At 38.2% G+C, this 19,420-nt stretch overlaps 1 protein-coding gene across 4 annotated transcripts in view; it reads right to left on the bottom strand.

Annotated features, from left to right (window-relative positions):
• Nucleotides 1-83: 83 nt before the first annotated feature.
• LOC133520628 (guanine nucleotide-binding protein G(q) subunit alpha) overlaps nt 84-19,420 on the bottom strand; it is a 35,963-nt gene continuing 16,626 nt past the window's right edge. For 3 of the 4 annotated variants that reach the window (XM_061855159.1, XM_061855157.1, XM_061855158.1), the window contains exons 3-9: nt 15,998-16,182; nt 13,389-13,543; nt 11,794-11,922; nt 9,628-9,757; nt 8,462-8,615; nt 4,570-4,677; nt 84-2,691 (exon numbers count right to left, since the gene is read on the bottom strand). In XM_061855159.1, coding sequence (XP_061711143.1) covers nt 2,609-2,691; nt 4,570-4,677; nt 8,462-8,615; nt 9,628-9,757; nt 11,794-11,922; nt 13,389-13,543; nt 15,998-16,182 — 944 coding nt within the window. In that variant the 3' untranslated portion in view covers nt 84-2,608. Of the gene's footprint in view, nt 2,692-4,569; nt 4,678-8,461; nt 8,616-9,627; nt 9,758-11,510; nt 11,640-11,793; nt 11,923-13,388; nt 13,544-15,997; nt 16,183-19,420 lie in introns of all 4 variants that reach the window. The other variant, XM_061855160.1, reaches the window with a different exon arrangement.

Below are 19,420 nucleotides of genomic sequence, written 5' to 3'. Positions count from 1 at the left end.
ATATAATTGATTGCATGAGTTTCTTATTTTTAATTTACTTAAATTATCTAAAACATCGAATTAGGAAAATTCAAACAACTTGCTAGCTGAAAAAAATTATATTTTATGAGAAATTATAATTTACAATATTTCATACAGGCATCCGTCTTCAGTCGTAAACTTAAGCTAAAACTCTCACAATCTCACGCAAAAGGTAAAGCAACGTTAGACTATAATATAGTTTTAGCAATATTTGTGTAGTCATCGCCCAACCGTAAAATCAAATAGGTAAGAACCGTACCGGTCCGTCCGTACGGCTCCGGTCCATTCGTACCGGTCCGTCCATACGGCTCCGGTCCATTTGTACCGGCCCGTCCGTACGGCTCCGGTCCATTCGTACCGGTCCGTCCGTACGGCTCCGGTCCATTCGTACCGGTCCGTCCGTACGGCTCCGGTCCATTCGTACCGGTCCGTCCGTATGGCTCTGGTCCATTCGCGGGACACGCGCGGCGCGGCACGCGGGGCCTCTGAAAATATAACTAATCACCAATACAATAAGTTTCATTGTGCTTTGTTTCCTTTTAAACGCTACACTGTAATTGAAGACATTACGAAGTGCCGTCGGGCGCCGAGTGGACGTCCATTATATAAAACATCAGTCTATAGTGAACCCGCGGCCGCGCTGCACGCCGGGCCGCACCCGGCTGGTACAAAGCACAAACCGAAACGTGTCTATGTACAGGGCATACACAGAGATTGCACATCAGTGGTTAACATCGATAAGAAAGTTTCCAATATTGTGCGCTAAGTTTCAATTTCACATAATCTTTGAGCATATCAGACAGCTGTATCTCAATTAAAGCTTTGCTATTGACAAAGTCTGATGTCGTGTGCGTTCGATGAAACCGACCTCTAACGGCGCGATAGAAATAAAGACGTAACAACAAATAAGTTAATACAATAAAATCATATATCTCCATAATAGAAACTATGTTTCTTACTATAAACAAGTAAGTCACTAAATAAACACGAAGCAACACACTAAATCGATAACATAAATCTCTGAACATGGTAAACAAGTTTAAACGTGTACAAGTAGGTACCTATGTTTGTGCTTCACAATATGCCAATAGCAAAACCTGGCACGGAACTGTCAGCTCAATTCACTCAGCACATTTAGACCCAAATGTACAATATATTACATCCATGTGGTAAAAGCGTTCGTGCAAAAAACATTGGTATCGGTTTTTACAAGTCACATTTTCGCTTTATTGAAATCCCTTGGGTTTCTAGTAAAAAAAGTTTATATCAAATGCATCAAAAATGTCCTTAAACACCTAACGTAGTTATCTCCCTATGTTCGACATACGGCTAGCTGATTGGAATTCTCGTACACGGATATTAGGAAGAAACCAAATACACCAGACCACTGCGTACACAAAAAAGCCTACAGTTAACGTAAGACAACTTGCGTCAATTCGTGTAGAAAACACCATATTTAAATATAAACAGCTTAAATAATAACATATATTCAAGTAACAAAATTCAAATGTACAAAAGTAACGTAATATTTCTTTAAATACAATAAATTTATAAACCTTTCAAGCTAACGGAACAAACGGTAATGTTATAATTATTATGTGTAAACTGAATTGGACCAGTGGAGTCGGTCGGTGCGGGGAGAGGCCGAGCAGTCCACGCGGCCACCCTCTCCGTTATCGGGCGCGCTGGACTGTACCTGATTGCGCACATCCTCCTCGGGCCATAGACATATTTGTGCTATGTAAATTGAGAATCCTATGAATAAAGTCTGGCCTTAGACCTCGTTTATGCAGATATATTTGACACGTGCCTTTCCACGCTCACCGTGAGCCGTTTATAATTACTGAAATGTATAATCTCCTGTTGAGGAATTTAACAAATGCAGCAATCGCAGATATCAAGGTTTACGTGAATGCACGCTTGAAAAATACGTCTGTCCTTTGAGGAGGTAGGATGAGGAAATCTCTCGGCGCCTCCCTCCGCATCTCGAACTCCTGCAAGCTCCGGAGCGACAGTAACTCTACGAGACATTTCGTAACTAAAATAAATACGTAATAGTAACACGGAAGCGACCCGATCGATACATTAATAGGAAGTCCTGTGTCGAGCCCGACCCGTGAGGATGATATAAAACACGCGTAAGTTCATTGGACTAGTTTGTTCAAATCCATCCGTCTGGACATAATAAATGTATTCTAATGTAGAAAGATATTATGGCAACAAACTTTACAAAAATCCTAAAACAATGACTAAAAGCAGCTCATGGTTAGCCCAAGACTCGCCATAACTTTTAAAATGCACAATTTAATATTCACCGATACAGACACATACATAAATTGTGAATAACTTCATCATAAAAAATCATGTCAAAAAACCTGACGCGTCTCGCGCGGTCCGATCTCCGCCGGTAAAATGACTCCAAGGTTAAATGACTTAAATCTATCCTTACTTTCTCATTAAACATTTTAAGATGAATAAGTTCGTCCATCCGATCTCAGTTCGTGAATGTACACATTCTGCCGTGTGAATTGATGATGTTTAAGTTACGTGTTATACACAATCACAGATTTGTGTCGGAGCACGAGGCTTACACGAGGTTGTACTCCTTCAGGTTGGACTGTAGGATGGTGTCCTTCACCGCGGCGAACACGAACCGGATGTTCTCGGTGTCTGGAACACAAGGGACACGTTCCAACACAAAACCAAAACCATTTATATTATCTTTTGAGAATTCGTGGACAAGTAAGTAAATATTATGATAGGATAATTTTACGCAAAATAGGCACAATGGTTGCCCATTTGAGGAAAAGGCCAGAAAATCCAAAAGTACACATTGATCTAGTTCCACATTAAGCACAGTAAGGCTCGTGTTGTACCATCGCCCACACTGTTGACTGTCCATCGGTGGACCTTATTATATAAGGCATAAGGTCCACTGATGGACACTTAAGACAGTTGCTGTTTGTAGGTAGTTTGATGATGTGAAAATCCTGTTTCTCAAGGGTTGAGTTTGATTAAACTAACTCTTCTTCTTCCTCGCGTTGTCCCGGCATTTTGCCACGGCTCATGGGAGCCTGGGGTCCGCTTGACAACTAATCCCAAGATTTGGCGTTGGCACTAGTTTTTACGAAAGCGACTGCCATCTGACCCAGAGGGTAAACTAGGCCTTGTTGGGATTAGTCCGGTTTCCTCACGATGTTTTCCTTCACCGAAAAGCGACTGGTAAAATATCATTTGATATTTAATATCAAATGATATTTCGTACATAAGTTCCGAAAAACTCATTGGTACGAGCCGGGGTTTGAACCCGCGACCTCCGGATTGCAAGTCGCACGCTCTTACTGCTAGGCCACCAGCGCTTGATTAAACTAACTATAGTTCGTTTTTTTAGCATTAGAAAAAAGGTATACAATCTTGGCGTTTTTTTATTTAAAATATTGAAAAACGCTTTTTAAAAAATAGTTTATATTACTTACAAAGCATAAGAATGTAAATAATCGTATATGATTTATAATTGTTACATATTTGCTGTGACTTATTTTTCAAAAGTATTTTTTTTTATAAAAAAGACACGTCAAGATTGCTTACCTTCTTTAAAACGGACTAAAATTAGCGACTGGCTCTAGTCAAGTAAGCCATATTTAACTTTAAGATGATTTCATAAGCCCGACCAGAAATATATGATCATTGTCAAGAGGGCGCTGTTATTCTCATGTATGGGGTGACAGTTCAGTTTAGTATGAAAAAATTAGTTCCAATGAAATTCCGCAATGTGGCGCGTGATCATATATTACTGGTCAGGCTTTAAAACACTATCGCTCTTAATTTAAAAAAACTTAGCAAATCTCTGCCTTTTGGCTCTTTCTCTGCAAATGCAAACACAAATGCCAAAATAATCGACAGGGATAAACGAATAATCGGCGGCTTGTGTTTGACAGACGTTTATCGCCATATCTACATTGTTCAGCGGCGGTAGCAGGGTGGCATTTTTTATCGCCTGTCACGTTCTAACAAGTATGTATGTGCGAAAGTGACAGGCATAGTGACAGGCAATAAAAATGCAACCATGCTGCCACCGCAGGCCATTCCGGGCATAATAAAAAGAAGTTTATCGGCCATTTTGGGACCGTTTCACGTTCCATTTTATCAGTTCTCTTATATTGTTTTAATTGACAACATTTGACACAACAAACCACTCATATAAGGTAAATGTAAATGAAATTAATAAATAAAAAAAGACAAATACTATTAGGGATATTGTAAAAAAAGTAAGAATAGGCCGATTAAAAAAAATCGGCCTATTCTTACTTTTTTACATAAGGGAGGGAGGGGATCAAAAACTGGCAAAAGTCGTCTTACGTAATAAACGAATGGCGCCTTAGGAAAATCAATACAATATAATCAATCAACATGTCATTCATAATCGCTAGATTTGGCAATCGATATGTCCCAGCTTAATCAGTACAAAATGTTGACGAACAGGCAAGTGTCAAATGTTGGCTGTTAAACCTCCTAAAATAAAAGTACAAATTAAACAAGTAGTCTCACCCGTCGCACAAGTAAAATGTGAATAGATGATTTTCTCCGCATCCGGGTTGAGGTCCACGAACATCCGCAGGATGAACTCGCGCGCCGTGATGGCGTCGCGCTGCGGGCCTGCGCACCACACACACGTACAGAGTACGTACACACGCACAACATCATAGATAGATCTACCATTCCAATGAGACGGTTGGTTTCATTTATTAATAGTTAGCTACAGATTGGTTAGACGACTTGGCTGCATGAAGCTGATTTGTCTTATATTAGCATTAGCCGCCGCAGACGAAAGATATGTTTCTTAAAAACGTATTGATATCATCTTCCTCGCGTTGTCCCGGCATTCTTGCCACGGCTCATGGGAGCCTGGGGTCCGCTTGGCAATTGGAATTGACGTAGACACTAGTTTTTACGAAAGCGACTGCCAACTGACCTTCCGACCCAGAAGGTAAACTAGGCCTTATTGGGATTAATCCGGTTTCCTCGCGATGTTTTCCTTCACCGAAAAGCGATTGATAAATATCGAATGATATTTCGTACATAAGTTGCTAAAAACTCATTGGTACGAGCCGAGGTTTGAACCAGAGTCCTCCGGATTGAATGTCGCACGTTCTTACCGCTAGCGCCTTTTAAAAACGTATTGATACATTAACATAAAACAAATCAGCTTATATTGTTAAGTAGCAATATAATTTCATCCCAAAACTCAGCGACCCCCTACTAGAAATCCATCGCGCAAATTCTTGTCCGACCGACTGAGATAAATGGTAGATCTATAACTACTAATACTAGAGATTATGGTTCACTCGAAATAAAAGATCCATTGATTATGAAGGCATGGTATTCCACCTGTCCAATTTCCTTGTCTAATGTGAATTGCGTCTCACTCTCTCATTAAGCAAAAACACATTGGACCAAGAAATTGGACAGGTGGAATCCTTAGATGTGGAAAGTTTAAGGCTGCCTTTCCACTGAGGCACTGTATGGTTATTATTATGGAAGATAGAGGCAATACCCAGAATACTAAAGAAAAAAATCTAATCAATAATCATATACAGCGCACTTCACTCCGTCAATAACGCCTAGGTTCTTAGCTACTCTAGTGCTACTCTGGAGAGATTTGAAACTATTATTTATAGCTGACAGCTTGACACTTTTGCAACAGTTCTGCCTAAGGAGATTCTGTTCCTTGCCTCTACCTTCCATAGTTATTATATAACTCAAGTAATCAAAAGGTGACATTTGACAATTCAGTGACCATAAAAAGTATGGCGCATGACAGCGTCTACTGGTTCGACTGTCGCACTAGTGGGCACAGTTTATTATTTACCTCTCTGTTACAATCAATATATCTTCACATAAATTGAATAGTCCCCGGCAAGCTCGACCGAATTTCACCTTCCCATACAAACGGAGTATCGTTCTCATTTTAAAACTACGTGTTGGATTGTAATGAAACTTTGCACATACAATGACTTGAAGTATATCTAGGGCTAAAATTATTTTATATTGCTCCAAACAAACGAAATAGAAAAAAAAACAAGAGTTGTGTGAAAATTTAAAAAAAATCGCTGTTTTTTTAACTATGTTATCTGAGGATACATGAACTAATTACAGATATACCATATCCTCTTGTACCGAATTACAAAGTTTCAGAGCCATCTAGCTAGTCGTTTTAACCTTTTGAACGCCACGCCTATCGTACGCGGCGCGTAATCGTGAACCTTGTTGGTACGCATGAAGGTTGATATTGGGCTGTATCCGTGCGCGTCATATGACGTCTTTGGCGGTCAAAAGGTTAAAATGAGAGCGTAACTATGTATGGAGAATCGAGCTTGCTGAGGACCCTTAGGTAAACCTGGACCCGCAAAGTAAGGATTGCAGTCAACGGGCTCCAATCCTAACGTATAACAGTACATAGCGACGTTACCAGAAAACTCCTGACAGCGACGTTTAAAACACACCACGAGCGGAACTAAAGATAGCTTCAAATCAAAGGGCTTACCGCCTACATATGAAATTACCGCTTAATTAAAAATCTGCCTCTATCACTTTTGCATATTCGAGTATAGAGAGACAGACAACGATTTTTTAATGTTGGCGATAGGCCCTCAGATGTTAATCGCAGTATTTTCAACTGGATGGGAATATAATCGTGTTTTAGCTTACTTCAACAAGGGAAGCTATCATTCGTGCTAAAATTTACCTTAATTTTAAGACAAATTAGCTTAACACACGATACTAGTGTCTATATATAATAAATTAACCTTTTGAATGCTTTACGTCCAACAAAAACGTTACTGACATTGGTTCCGGGCGCAAGCAAGCTAATGTAAACTTTACTTGAAATTGTGAAGGTTACTTTATTCGCGTCCGCCATAACACCTATAGTTGACGACCAATGACGACAACTTTAGGTGTCCTTGGCGTTCATAATCATAAGGTTAATAATCTAGCATAGTGCACAAAAATCATGTGTAATTTAACTTTACAGCCATCGAAATATAGCAAAGAGTAGTAACGAAATATAAATTATAAAACATTATTGCAAATAACAGCATTTGTGTTGCTAATTTGCAAATGTAAAAAAAATTGTCAGATTTTTATTTCTCAAAGTTCAAGTGTTACTAACCCATGCTTATTATATTTCGATATTATCAGCCTAGCAAAAATATCGTGATTGTCAACCTGTCTTATAGTATGAAGTCTAGACGTGTTGGCTGTTCTCGCTTTAGACCTAAGTATTTGTAGGTATGTATTATTAGTTCACACCTTATTACCACGATTGTGAAGCGAAAATATATTTCAATCGAACATAAATTGGGCAAAAATCAAAATTAAGGTTGATTCATTAACTTCTCACTCTCACTGTGTGTAATTAAACCACTCAATCGATTTAGTTGAAAATTGGTAAGAAGGTAGTGTGAGTCCTGAGCAAGAACATAGGACATTTTTCAATGCGGGTCCTGAGCAAGAACATAGGACATTTTTCAATGCGGGTCCTGAGCAAGAACATAGGACATTTTTCAGTGCGAGTCCTGAGCAAGAACATAGAAAAATTTTCAGTGCGAGTCCTGAGCAAGAACATAGGACATTTTTCAGTGCGAGTCCTGAGCAAGAACATAGGACATTTTTCAGTGCGAGTCCTGAGCAAGAACATAGGACATTTTTTAGTGTGAGTCCTGAGCAAGAACATAGGACATTTTTCAGTGTGACTCCTGAGCAAGATCATAGGACATTTTTCATAGGATATGCTCGAAAACAAGAGCTCGGAACCGGTATTATTAAAAAACCCGCAATAGCGTCTTTACGCAGGACTAAACCATGTATTTAGGCAACAACTTTGTATCATTAGATAGTCCTAATGAAATAATAAACCAAAATAGTATTTTATACAATCGTGATATAATAGAGAGCTTTTCAGTCGAGTACCGTGTTTAAATAAGGTACGAGATATATATCACTACTGTATACAATACTTTTTCTACGAGTTATCTAAAGTAATATTTTTTTTACTATAAAACCTAAATATTTAATGAAAATTGGTAAGTATCTCAGTAGACAAAATGTAGTACAAATAACATACGACAAGCGACAGCCGCCCCGCGCCGGTTTAGTCTTTTCTATGGGAGCGCGGTGACACGTGATTGGTCAGTTTTTTTTCAGTTGACTACAGCGTACCGAAATGAATCATATAGTTGAGTGGGAGCCTATACATGAAAGGTACGCAATTATAGTTTGGTATACGAAATCTTAATTCAACCATTATAGTCGACGAGTAGAAAAAGAATGTAATAACATCGTATTTGTGTATGGAGAAAATACCGGTATCCGATCCCTGATCGGAAAACCTTTGATATTCCTTATATTTCAGTACCATGATGCAAGATTGTGTACATACCGTCGTATTCAGGGAAGTAGTCGACAAGATGCGAATACATGATTTTCTCCTCGAGCAAGTCCTTCTTGTTGAGGAAGAGGATGACGGAAGAATGTTGGAACCAGGGGTACGTGATGATGGTCTTAAACAAAGCCTTTGACTCTTCCATTCGGTTCTGGAAACAGGGAAATGTGTATATTAGTTAAGGTGATGGAGATTCAGAGTAACGTCATTTGAATATTGTTTTTGACCAAATTTTCATGATCCCGTTTGTAAAGAATATTTTGAGTAACCGAGGTCCAGTGGCGAAACATGGGCGTACATTTAAACCATTCAGCCATGTTGTTAACGAGGACAACCATGGTACGATTTGGGTACTTCTAAGTATTCTTTTATTATTATTATAGTGTAAGTTATATTCTCCGCTCAGGGTTAGAAGGTCGAAAGTCAGTCAATTTTGCAGATACTAGCGTCTGTACAGTTTCAGGATTAAATATTAAAGTGGAATCTGGGTTCCAAACAACAGCTTAACCCTTTACCAGGCTAAGGGAGATATATCACATACGGCTCTTCAAGCTTGTGTTCTATTTTCGATGAGTAAGACTGACATTCGATTTTCATTTTTGAACTGTCAGCCTGATAAAGGGTTAATTATGAGCTATCTTGCTGTCAGGATAACACAACCATTATAATGGTTAGCGCAATAAGTATCAAAGTAGTATACATTTCCAAATTTACTAAATGTATTAACATACATTTTTTTAATACTACGTCGGTAGCAAACAAGCATACGGCCCGCCTGATGGTCTCCGTAGCCTATGTACGCCTGCAATGCCAGAGGACACATACGCGTTGCCGACCCTAACACTCCGCACCCTCGTTGAGCTCTGGCAACCTTACTCACCGGCAGGAACACAACACTATGAGTAGGATCTAGTATTATTTAGTAGCACATTTGGGCTCTGCTTTAGATCTGAAATGACATCCGCTGTGCTGTGCCCTACCACACAAAGCGAGATGACATTCACAGTGCCCATACCTCTTTTGGACGTAGTTTAAGGACATACCCATGTCCAGTACATTTCTGAATAAGTTATGTTGTATGTATGTATGTATACAGTTCTACTTCTATTGATGCAGATGGATTAATATAAGGGTAATAACAATAAATATATTATTTAACTTACCTCATTTTCAGATTCGAATAAAATTTGATCATATTCACTAAGAGCTACTAAGAATATGATGGAGGTGACATTTTCAAAACAGTGAATCCACTTCCTTCTCTCGGATCTTTGGCCCCCGACGTCTACCATTCTGTTGGAAAAAAATATACATATATTATAATTCAATAATATAGGACTTTCTCTGGTGGTTCACTTTGACGTAATTTAGGGAAAAGGATCCAAGCCGAAAAAAATTAAAGTCTTTCTTTTACATAATTAATTTTTGAGGATGAATACGTCCAGTTATCGACGCGGAATCGCTTAAAGGCGACACATAATGTTAAACACATTACCCTCGTTTGGGTTGCGCTACCGGCTAATTAAAATACCAAAGCTAAGTCCTTATTTAGCTCAATACGGATAAGTTTGACTGCGAGGTAAGCGTGGCTGGAGTTATACCCAACACGGTTTCCGGAGTTTTTGACGTATCAACAGGTATAACTTTAAAATTAGTCACTTTGTCATCGCGTCAGGTTTTGACGATGGGAACAAGTAGAAATAGAGAACTTTGCATATATTATCGGATAGCAACATTTGGCGAAGTAGAACAGATCAATAGATAAAAAGCATATGATAACATGTTAAGACTTTTGGGAAGCGGGTTCTTGTTTACGTGTAGATTCTTCTGTAACTTCTGCCGCAGAATGCGATATACAGATTGATATCCACGTAAAATACTTTTCATTACACTTGCTCGAAAAAGATCTTATTTCATGCAGGTGAGCTGAAGGTCAAAGGCCTATTTTGTTCCCGTGGGAGTTATGGATTGTGAAAAAAAAGAGGCTATAACTCCCTAGGGAGTTATAGCTTTTATCTTTATTTATGTCACTTATTCATACAAACCAAGTAGCATAAATGAGTTTTACTCTTAAAAACTGACGTTTGTAATTTAGTATTTTTGTTTATGTTTAAAATTATTTAATTTGTTTAATTTAACAGCCGTTTAAAATATTTTTACATAATTTTCAATCGTGGCTGAATGCCGAATGGGTCTGTGCCTTCGATGCCTCACCTGCCAAGAAATTACAAAATGGCGGACGAATGTTTGATATGTCACCGTATTTAAGAATTATTTTGCTTAAAATTTAGTTTCTTCTTCGCAAGTGTGATGAAAAACATTGTGTGTAACTCCGGGGTTAAGAATATTGCAAACTCGGGTCTTTAATCATACATTTAACCACCCTCCTATCCAAATTTTCACTTACCCCCCTCGTTGCACAATGTACTATTAAGTTTCTACAATTTTCGAGTCTTTGAGCAGTCTAGGTAGCACTAAAGTGATACACAAAAAACATATAAAGAACAACAATGTTAAGTGTATCTACTGTACTATACATCACCCACACATGCACCATAGACCAAGCTGTTAAAACAGGAAGTAAGCACAAAACCAGATTATGTTAAAAATAGATATTTGAACAAACTCGCAATTTTTCAAACTATTAATTTACATATAACAAGACCATATGTACTGATTTACATAAAAATAGTGAAAATATCGTAACGTAAATATTCGTTACGACAAAAAAAAAATCTAGAAATATTTGCTTGTGAAATATTGCGAATTGTTAAATATTAGTAGTTGAAAAATTAGTCACAATAAAAGGATAAAAGATCATGCGCAAACACAATAGGGCGATATCATCAAACCATCCTCACCTCGACATCGGCGGCAGTAAGGCATACAACTACTACTTACAGGAATGATTGGATTTCGTAGCATATTATACCACGGAATATTAAACATCTTAAGGATTTCAGGAACAAATAGCTTAGCGATTAGTGTCGCAGGGGCTGGACTAGCTTTCTGCAGGGTCACTCCAACTCCACGCGTTGAGACATACCTAAATATGATGCCATCAAGATCAAACGGATACTCAAGGATACCGGTGGTGGGCTGCCGCGCGCGAAGGATGTCCTGCTCCGTCGGCAGATAGTCCGCAGCTTCAATTCTGGCCAGATCGCTTAAATAACTGAAATACATCATGCACAACTAAACAAAGCACCTATAATACTCATGCAGAGTTGCAGACATCCACCGATTCTTAAACTAAACACCGAAACAGAAGCAAGACTGAAGAGTTCGCAGACATAAAGCGACGCATGCCCCGCAAGTACAAATGTTACCTAAATCGTATCTCCTCCAAGTCAAAGGGGTATTCTATAATGCCCGTCGTGGGGACTCTCACGCGAAGGATGTCTTGTTCGGTTGGTAAGTAATTGGGGGCCGCCACGCGGTCTATCTCCTGCAAGTAGCTATAGAAAAAAAATCCCTCAATCTCTTGTTTCGAAATAACAAATATGGAATCTTTAGTGCCAAGCATCTAAATGGATTTTAAAACAGCTATTTGGGAAACATATGGCATTTTAGTTGCAAAAGTGTTCGCGATTCGTATTTAAACGTCAAAGTTGCTTGGCATGACCAGTCTTGACTAATCTTATGCCGATGGTTGGACCATAAAGACAAGTGTCTGAATCGAGTGTTGATTGGTGTGTAAACTAAACTGTAAACTGTTTTATTTCAGCAGTAACGATCAACTGTAACGCGCTCAATCTACTGAAGGATTTAATTTAAGAGATTGTATCGAATGTTTGCCAATAAAGGCGTAGCATTATTGATTTGCTTATATGGCAACGTCCTATTATGCTTTATGTCCCCAGAGGAACAAATGGTTAAGTAAATGGCTGCCATCCACTCACCTTATTAATTTTAATAATATTACTTTATGACAATAGATAAATTTTATAGGATAATCGAATCATTTATAGATGATTACTAATAGTGAAGTAATAGTATCTACAGTCATACAATCTGGATGATGTAATGTTTTGATAGTTACGTCTGGTATTACCTTTAACTATCGATATTACTAGACGATCAAACGCATATCATAAATATTATAGTCGACATTCCACTCAGTCAACACAGATTTCTTGGAAAAGAGAATTATACTTATTTTATGGCCATTGCGCTTGCTGTAGAACTGCAGATGTTGAGTTAGAGTATGACATTAAACTAGGGGACCAATCGGCATCAAATACATTTGACATGATGCTCACAAATCGAAATATCAGAGCACCTTGTCAATATATATAAAAAAATATGTCAAACTTCAAGGACCGATCATCCAATTTGACGCAGCGCGCAATAGTAACGTGTTTTACGCGTTGCGTTTACGTTACATTTTGTTGTATATGTCGCAGCTAATTTGTTAAATTAGCCAGCTAATGAGACGCCTAGGCCGACCCTTAAACACCGGCATCTAATGAAATAGCTGAAGAACAACCAGCCAAGTTATTAATCACAATGTTTGACCAGATGGCTTAATTTCGTGTAATCATTTTGTAAATTGGGCATTAGTGCATTTATGATGGGCTGGTTTGGTTGTTTTAGGTTTTTTTTTTTTTTGTTAAATTTATTTATTTACTTATTTTATTTCATAGGTTTTTTTTTGGTATTTTTAAGTTAATGGCTGAGTGAATCACTCATTTTCAAAAGGCTGACTTTCAATACGGCCTAGGCATCCAATAGCTGGCTAATTTAACCAAATGGCTGCTGCTATGGCACTTTTTTCCCGAGGGTCGGTCCAAATATTTGATGATGACTATTGTATTCAGCGAATATTAGTGTCACGGTATCTTTCGTCCTCGGAGACAAAAAATGAGACACCAACACCAATCTTCGCTGATTTCCGGACTCGTAGACAATATTATGAACTTACTATTTGGCAGAGTCAGTGAGCTGGTACTCCCGCCTGCGGTCATAGCACTCCTGAATCCCGTTGTCGGCCCACAGACCTTTGATCGCCTCCACGTACGGACTCTCGAACGTGGTCACGCTCTCAAAGTCGATTGATGATATCAAATCCGCCTTTTCCTGAAAATAATTTGTAATGCGTTAAATATAGGCATTCGTCATACGATCGATCTCTTACAAGTGAGTTATTAGTTCCAGAAACGGTTGGCAGTTTTATCTCTCTCCTGACGAATACCGAATTTAGGTCAACAATTAGAGGCTCATTAACGCGCTACCTAATGGATACAAAGGTTACTATTTCAAAATGTTATTTTGTCAAAACTATCTAGGAGTAATACAAAATAACATCTTTTAGTTTTTATAATCCCTTTATATCCCTAATAAAACCCTTCTAGTTTTTATAATCGGTAGTTTGAACACCATTTTTTTACGTAAACGCCATGAATAATTTTTTTAAGCATTTTTAAGCATAAGGATTTTTTAAGCATTTCCTGCATAAATCCTTTATTACGTAAGAACTTGTATTTGTGTAAATCCTATGATACGCAAAGTTTTTTATTGTTTGTAGGTTGGAAAATACCTACACTTAACGGATTATATACCTACACGCGAAGGAAAACGTTCAGGCTAGTAACGAGCTCCATCACCGCTTAAAATACCTATATTTATACTGTATTACTATTTATTTAAAATTATTCTCTAACACTTATTTATATAGCTATATTTACATGCTATATGTATGCGTGGAATGTGAGACATTGCGGAAATGAAATTCTAAATCGAACTTTTCCCTATGCTTCGTGTTTCATTTTGGAGTTTCCTAAATTATTATTTACTTGCCCTTCTCTTCTCGAGAAATCTAACATAAAAGAGGTCTATATCTACTTCTAGTAAATAATGTATAGGAAATCAGATTTGTAATTCAATCTGCCACCGTCCTGAGTAATAGTAATTACATGAAAAGAATATGAATTTTCCCTGCACTACAATTAATTTACGTAGGTTCATTCTTGACGCGCCTGCTACCACAGGAAAAAAATAAAGCAAATTCAAAGCATTATTTCTCATCTTCCTCGAGTTGTCCCGGCTTTTTGCCACGGCTCATGGGAGCCTGGGGGCCGCTTGGCAACTAATCCCAAGAATTGGCGTAGACATTCGTTTTAACGAAAGCGATTGCCATCTGACCTTCGAAAGCCAGAGGGGAAACTAGGCCTTGTTAGGATTACTCCGGTTTTCTCATGATGTCTTCTGTTGTTTCGATGGAAATGGAAATGGTAAATATCACAGGATATATCGTACATAAGTTTCGAAAAACTCATGGTGCGAGCCGGGTTTTTAGCCCACAACCTCCGGATTTAAAGTAACACTCTCTTACTGTTTGGCTACCACCGCTCTGGAGCATTATTTATTTATGTTGTGTTTTAATATAATCGCTAATATTCGAGCGAGCAGACTGCCAAAATATCCACCTAGTCTTATCTTCTTATCTGCGACATGATCTGAACACAAGCACCTACTGCATTGTATTTTGAGTAGATGCAAGGCGCGGATACTGTCATATAAAAATACCCGTAGGCAAACATTGGCTAATTAGGTTTAAAACCACTGGCAATGGGGACTGGATGCGAAGCATAAAATGTTATTGCGCGCAAAGGGAGGTGTCTACACCCCGGGCCAAAAGTATGGAAACAAGGTTATAATAGTACAATAACAAACTGCAATTTTCATGCGACGGATATTTGTACTGATCATTAACAATTAGAACACAAAATAGTAAAAATGATAGAGCATTTTAAAAGTAATTAACTCAAATTCGGGTTACGATAATTGACAGTTCAACATTTTGTAAAAATGCAATTAATATTAAGAGTGTTATGTAACTTTAGCTAAATTTCAATTATTGATATTATTTTACAATACATCGTGTTAATATATATACAATATTAGGATGTTTTAATACATCGTGTATATTTTTAGTCATTTGGGATTGCGTTGCTTAATCTAAATTTTTGGTTTTCAATATCCAACAATAATAATAGAAACCTGAGATATTATATAACGCTTTTATGATGCTGTGGGGGCTGCCGCGCTATTGCACCGCTAGCGGTATGTTCGCGGAGGCGCGCAACGACGAATTGCACGCCATCATGCGCAAGTGGGTGGCGTCGCTCGTGCGGCGCGTGCGCGGCAGCGCCAACGGTCTGCTTGCCACAGTCGCGGACAGGGTAGATGGCGCTTTCGGGCAGTACTGGAGTAGCCTACATGCTTATAATAGTCAATGTACATAACATAAGTACATTATAACATGCTTATTAACATAGGTTTACTAAGTAGGTATATTAATAAGTTATTAATATAATATGGAAATTTAATTCTGCAATATATGATTATTTAATTAAAGTAAAAAACATTGTTTCCATACTTTTGGCCCAGGGTGTACATATGTCCAGCCGTGGACTATCGTGGGCTTGCTAACGAGGATCAAAATGAGAATAAAGATTATTATTAGTTGACCGCGAATATTCTAACACCAAACTACTAAAATTACAAGCTAATCTAATCACGATCACTTACTACATTGGACGGAACCCCATATTGTATTTTGAGTAGATCCATGGCCCGGATCATACTCTGCATCGCCATGAAGATGTTCTGGTAGACGAGCTTGATGAAACCCCGCTTGTCATCGTCGCTGTAGCCGGAGCCGTGGATGATTCTCATCTGCTTGATGAATGTTGACTTCCCCGACTCGCCAGTGCCTGGTGAAACAAATTCTTTTTCATCACACTTGTTCGAAAAAGATCTTATTACATGCAGGTGTACTGAAGGACAAAGGCCTATTTTGTTCCCACGGGAGTTATGGATTGTGAAAAAAGCTACAACTCCCTAGGGAGTTGGAGCTTTTTTTTTTAATTGTGCGACTTATTGATACAAACCAAGTAGCATAAATGAGTTTTAAAATACTGACGTTTGTAATTTAATATTTTTAAATTATTAAATTTGATTAGTTTAACCGCCGTTTCAAATATTTTTACATAATTTTCAATCATGGCTGAATGCCGAATAGGCCTATAGGAGATTCCTAACCTGTTAAGAAATTACAAAATGGCGGACGAATGTTTGATATGTCACCGTATTTAAGAATTATTTCGCTTAAAATTTAGTTTTTTCTTTGCAAGTGTGATGAAAAACATTGTGTGTTACTCCGGGGGTAAGAATATTGCAAACTAGGGTCTTTAATTCCCTCCAGCCTGCGGCTGTCGGGAATTACCACCCTCGTGTCCAGAATTTCACTCACCCCCCTCGTTCCACAATGTACTATTGTCAAATTCATCGTACATCATAGTCTCCTAACGCTCACGGTCCTAGCTATAGTAAAGTCAAGGGATTCAATATCGACACGATCAAAGTTCCAAAAATATGTACACACGTGTATGGGTTAGTAAGGTCGTGTATAGATAAATATTTTTGGCACTTCGTCCGTGTCGATATTTGATGATACCTTGATGGTAATTATTAAGTTTGAAGAATTTTAAATCGTTTTCAATTGAAACAGAGCAGCATTTGTTTTGCACTGTTCAATTTTAAAACAAAATCAACTCTGTTTTCTATACTATAGGTTCAAATTTCACTAGCATTTTGGATTTTTGATTTATATGTCTGGGCCTTAGGAGGATACTAGTTTTAATCCTCAATAGAAACAAGGCTGTTACAAAATCATCTTGGGTATCATCGTAATTCGTAAATACCTAAATTTATTAGTCGATTTCAAATTAACTACGCTGAAGAGAAACGGAACACGTTGTTTTCCAAGCAAAATAACCCGTTTAAATTGCTCTCGAGTGTAGTTTGTTTTGTTGCGAAAGTTGATATGATCAAAATAATTTATAGTTATTGAAAGATACCTACAATGCGGTTTATTTGCGGTTGTATTTTGTGACATTTGCTTCGATATTTGTAATTCCATTTTGTGATAAATAAAAATAACATAGACAACCAAAAGGAAAGAGGTTCTATACGAAGAACGCTGTAGTTGGGTAAAATATACATTTTAAATTATTTTGTAGATGTAGATCGACGTTTTCCTTATAAGATATAAGATGAGTCTAATTGATAATGAAAGAAATTTAAAGAAAACCAATGTAACACGTATACGTAATAAATAAAAAAACGCTTGCAAAGGTTTCTCCGGAATTTCTTTCAGATAATGTGCTGATTTTAATTTATTTTAACTTTATTGCACAAAAGAAAACTTATCGTACAAAAGGCGGACTTAATGCCAGAAGGCATTTTCTACCAGACAACCTATTTCTATTAGGGAAAGTAAGCCTGTCAGCAAAAAGTAAAACTAGTGGCTCTGATTTGAGCTGTAGACCTCGCGTTAAGCTTAGAAAATGTAAAAGTGAAAAATACTTAGTTCGTTGACTCGTTATCTCAGTGAATTCACAATGGGCGCCATAGACGCTATTTTCGCTTAAATCTTATATTCCAATTTCCACATTTCGAATATAATCCAAACACTGGATCTGTAAAAAAAATCTACTTAATCATAGAATCTGACTGACTGACTGATTTCACGAGAATCGGTTAAGAATTGTAGAATTGTAATGCGACCTGTAGAGGAGGACATCCGGACACACGAAAGCAAAACGCCCGAGTCAAAAAGGAGACCTTCCGTAACGCTTCGGTCGATTACCCACTGTTCAAAAATGTTCTGATGAAAATTATGACTTCAGTTAAACAAACAAGTCCAGCTCAAACCTCGTGCATTTGATGCTTTTTTGGCAACGATAAACAGAACTGTACCAGAGACTAGTAAATATTCAAGACGAACAACCTCCATATAACACCGCGTTCCTCACCTGCATTATATTATTTATCCATTTTATATATAAACCTAAAATAATAAATAGTAAAAAGGCATTTAAATATAAACGTATAAAAGTCACCTGCTACTTTTGAGTTTTAAACGTAAAAGGCCGCTGTCCCGTGTACAAAAGTATTTTAACCTTTTCAACGCTTTTCCACGCGTGTCAAGAAATGTCATAGAAGCCAAAAAGTTAACTGGTGAAGAGCGAATATGAATCTTAACTGACAGTGGGAAAGTCGCTTTGACAACTTCCGCCATAGCCTTTTTAATGGTCATTGGCGTCGCGGGCACAACAGACGATGACCGTTTTAGTGGTCTTTGGCGTTGAAAAGGTTAATAGCATAAAGCATATTTTTATTGAATGGCGGCGGATCGCAGCGCAGATCATCTAGGAGGATTTACTCTGCGCAGTGCACACCGACGAGGTAAAATCCCCCGCGACACCGCGAGAGCCCGCCAGCGCGGCGCCGGCAGCCGCTGCACCAGGGACCACTTCGGCGCATGCCGGGGGATGCAGCGGCATGCCACCGTCTACCGCCGCGAGTACTTTATCAAAACAGATTAGTAACTAGTGTGCACCAGTTCTCCCCCGTCGTCCGCCGAATTGCGCCATTCCTTCCCCTCCCGTAGTCCCGCTAGGAGGCCTCAGTGCATACCGGGGGATGCCGCGGCATGCCGGCGCCCACCGCCGCGGTATCCTCTAATGTGCTCCTCTATGTAATTAAGGCTACTGGTGGATTTTGTAGAAGCGTTTAGATAAGTCGAAAACGCTACTAAACTTTAATGTACATAAAAAGTAAATGCTATTGGTAAATGTCACTTTAAATGTTTTTTTTTTCGTGATACCTACCTAGTTTTTGGAAAGTGTTACTTGCCACTTTCTGACGTCTATTACGCGCGTTAATAATAATATTTAGAATTGGTCCCACAGTGCCCATAGTGGCAACATCGCCATAAAAAAGGCATTTTGCACTAATAACGACAAAATTATGTTTTTTTTTTTGTTACTATTAATTCTGAAACTAGGTGATTTTAGAAAAGTTTAATAGAACATTTTAGTCTTTAAATACGATCAGGAATACATTGTTAAAATCTTTCGGGATCCTTTCCTCATAAGCACCGTCTAA

This window comes from Cydia pomonella, chromosome 8 (genome assembly GCF_033807575.1).
Source record: "Cydia pomonella isolate Wapato2018A chromosome 8, ilCydPomo1, whole genome shotgun sequence".
NCBI lineage: Eukaryota > Metazoa > Arthropoda > Insecta > Lepidoptera > Tortricidae > Cydia > Cydia pomonella.
The sequence above is the reverse complement of the archived record's forward strand: the minus strand, read 5'-3'. Positions and strand labels throughout refer to the sequence as shown.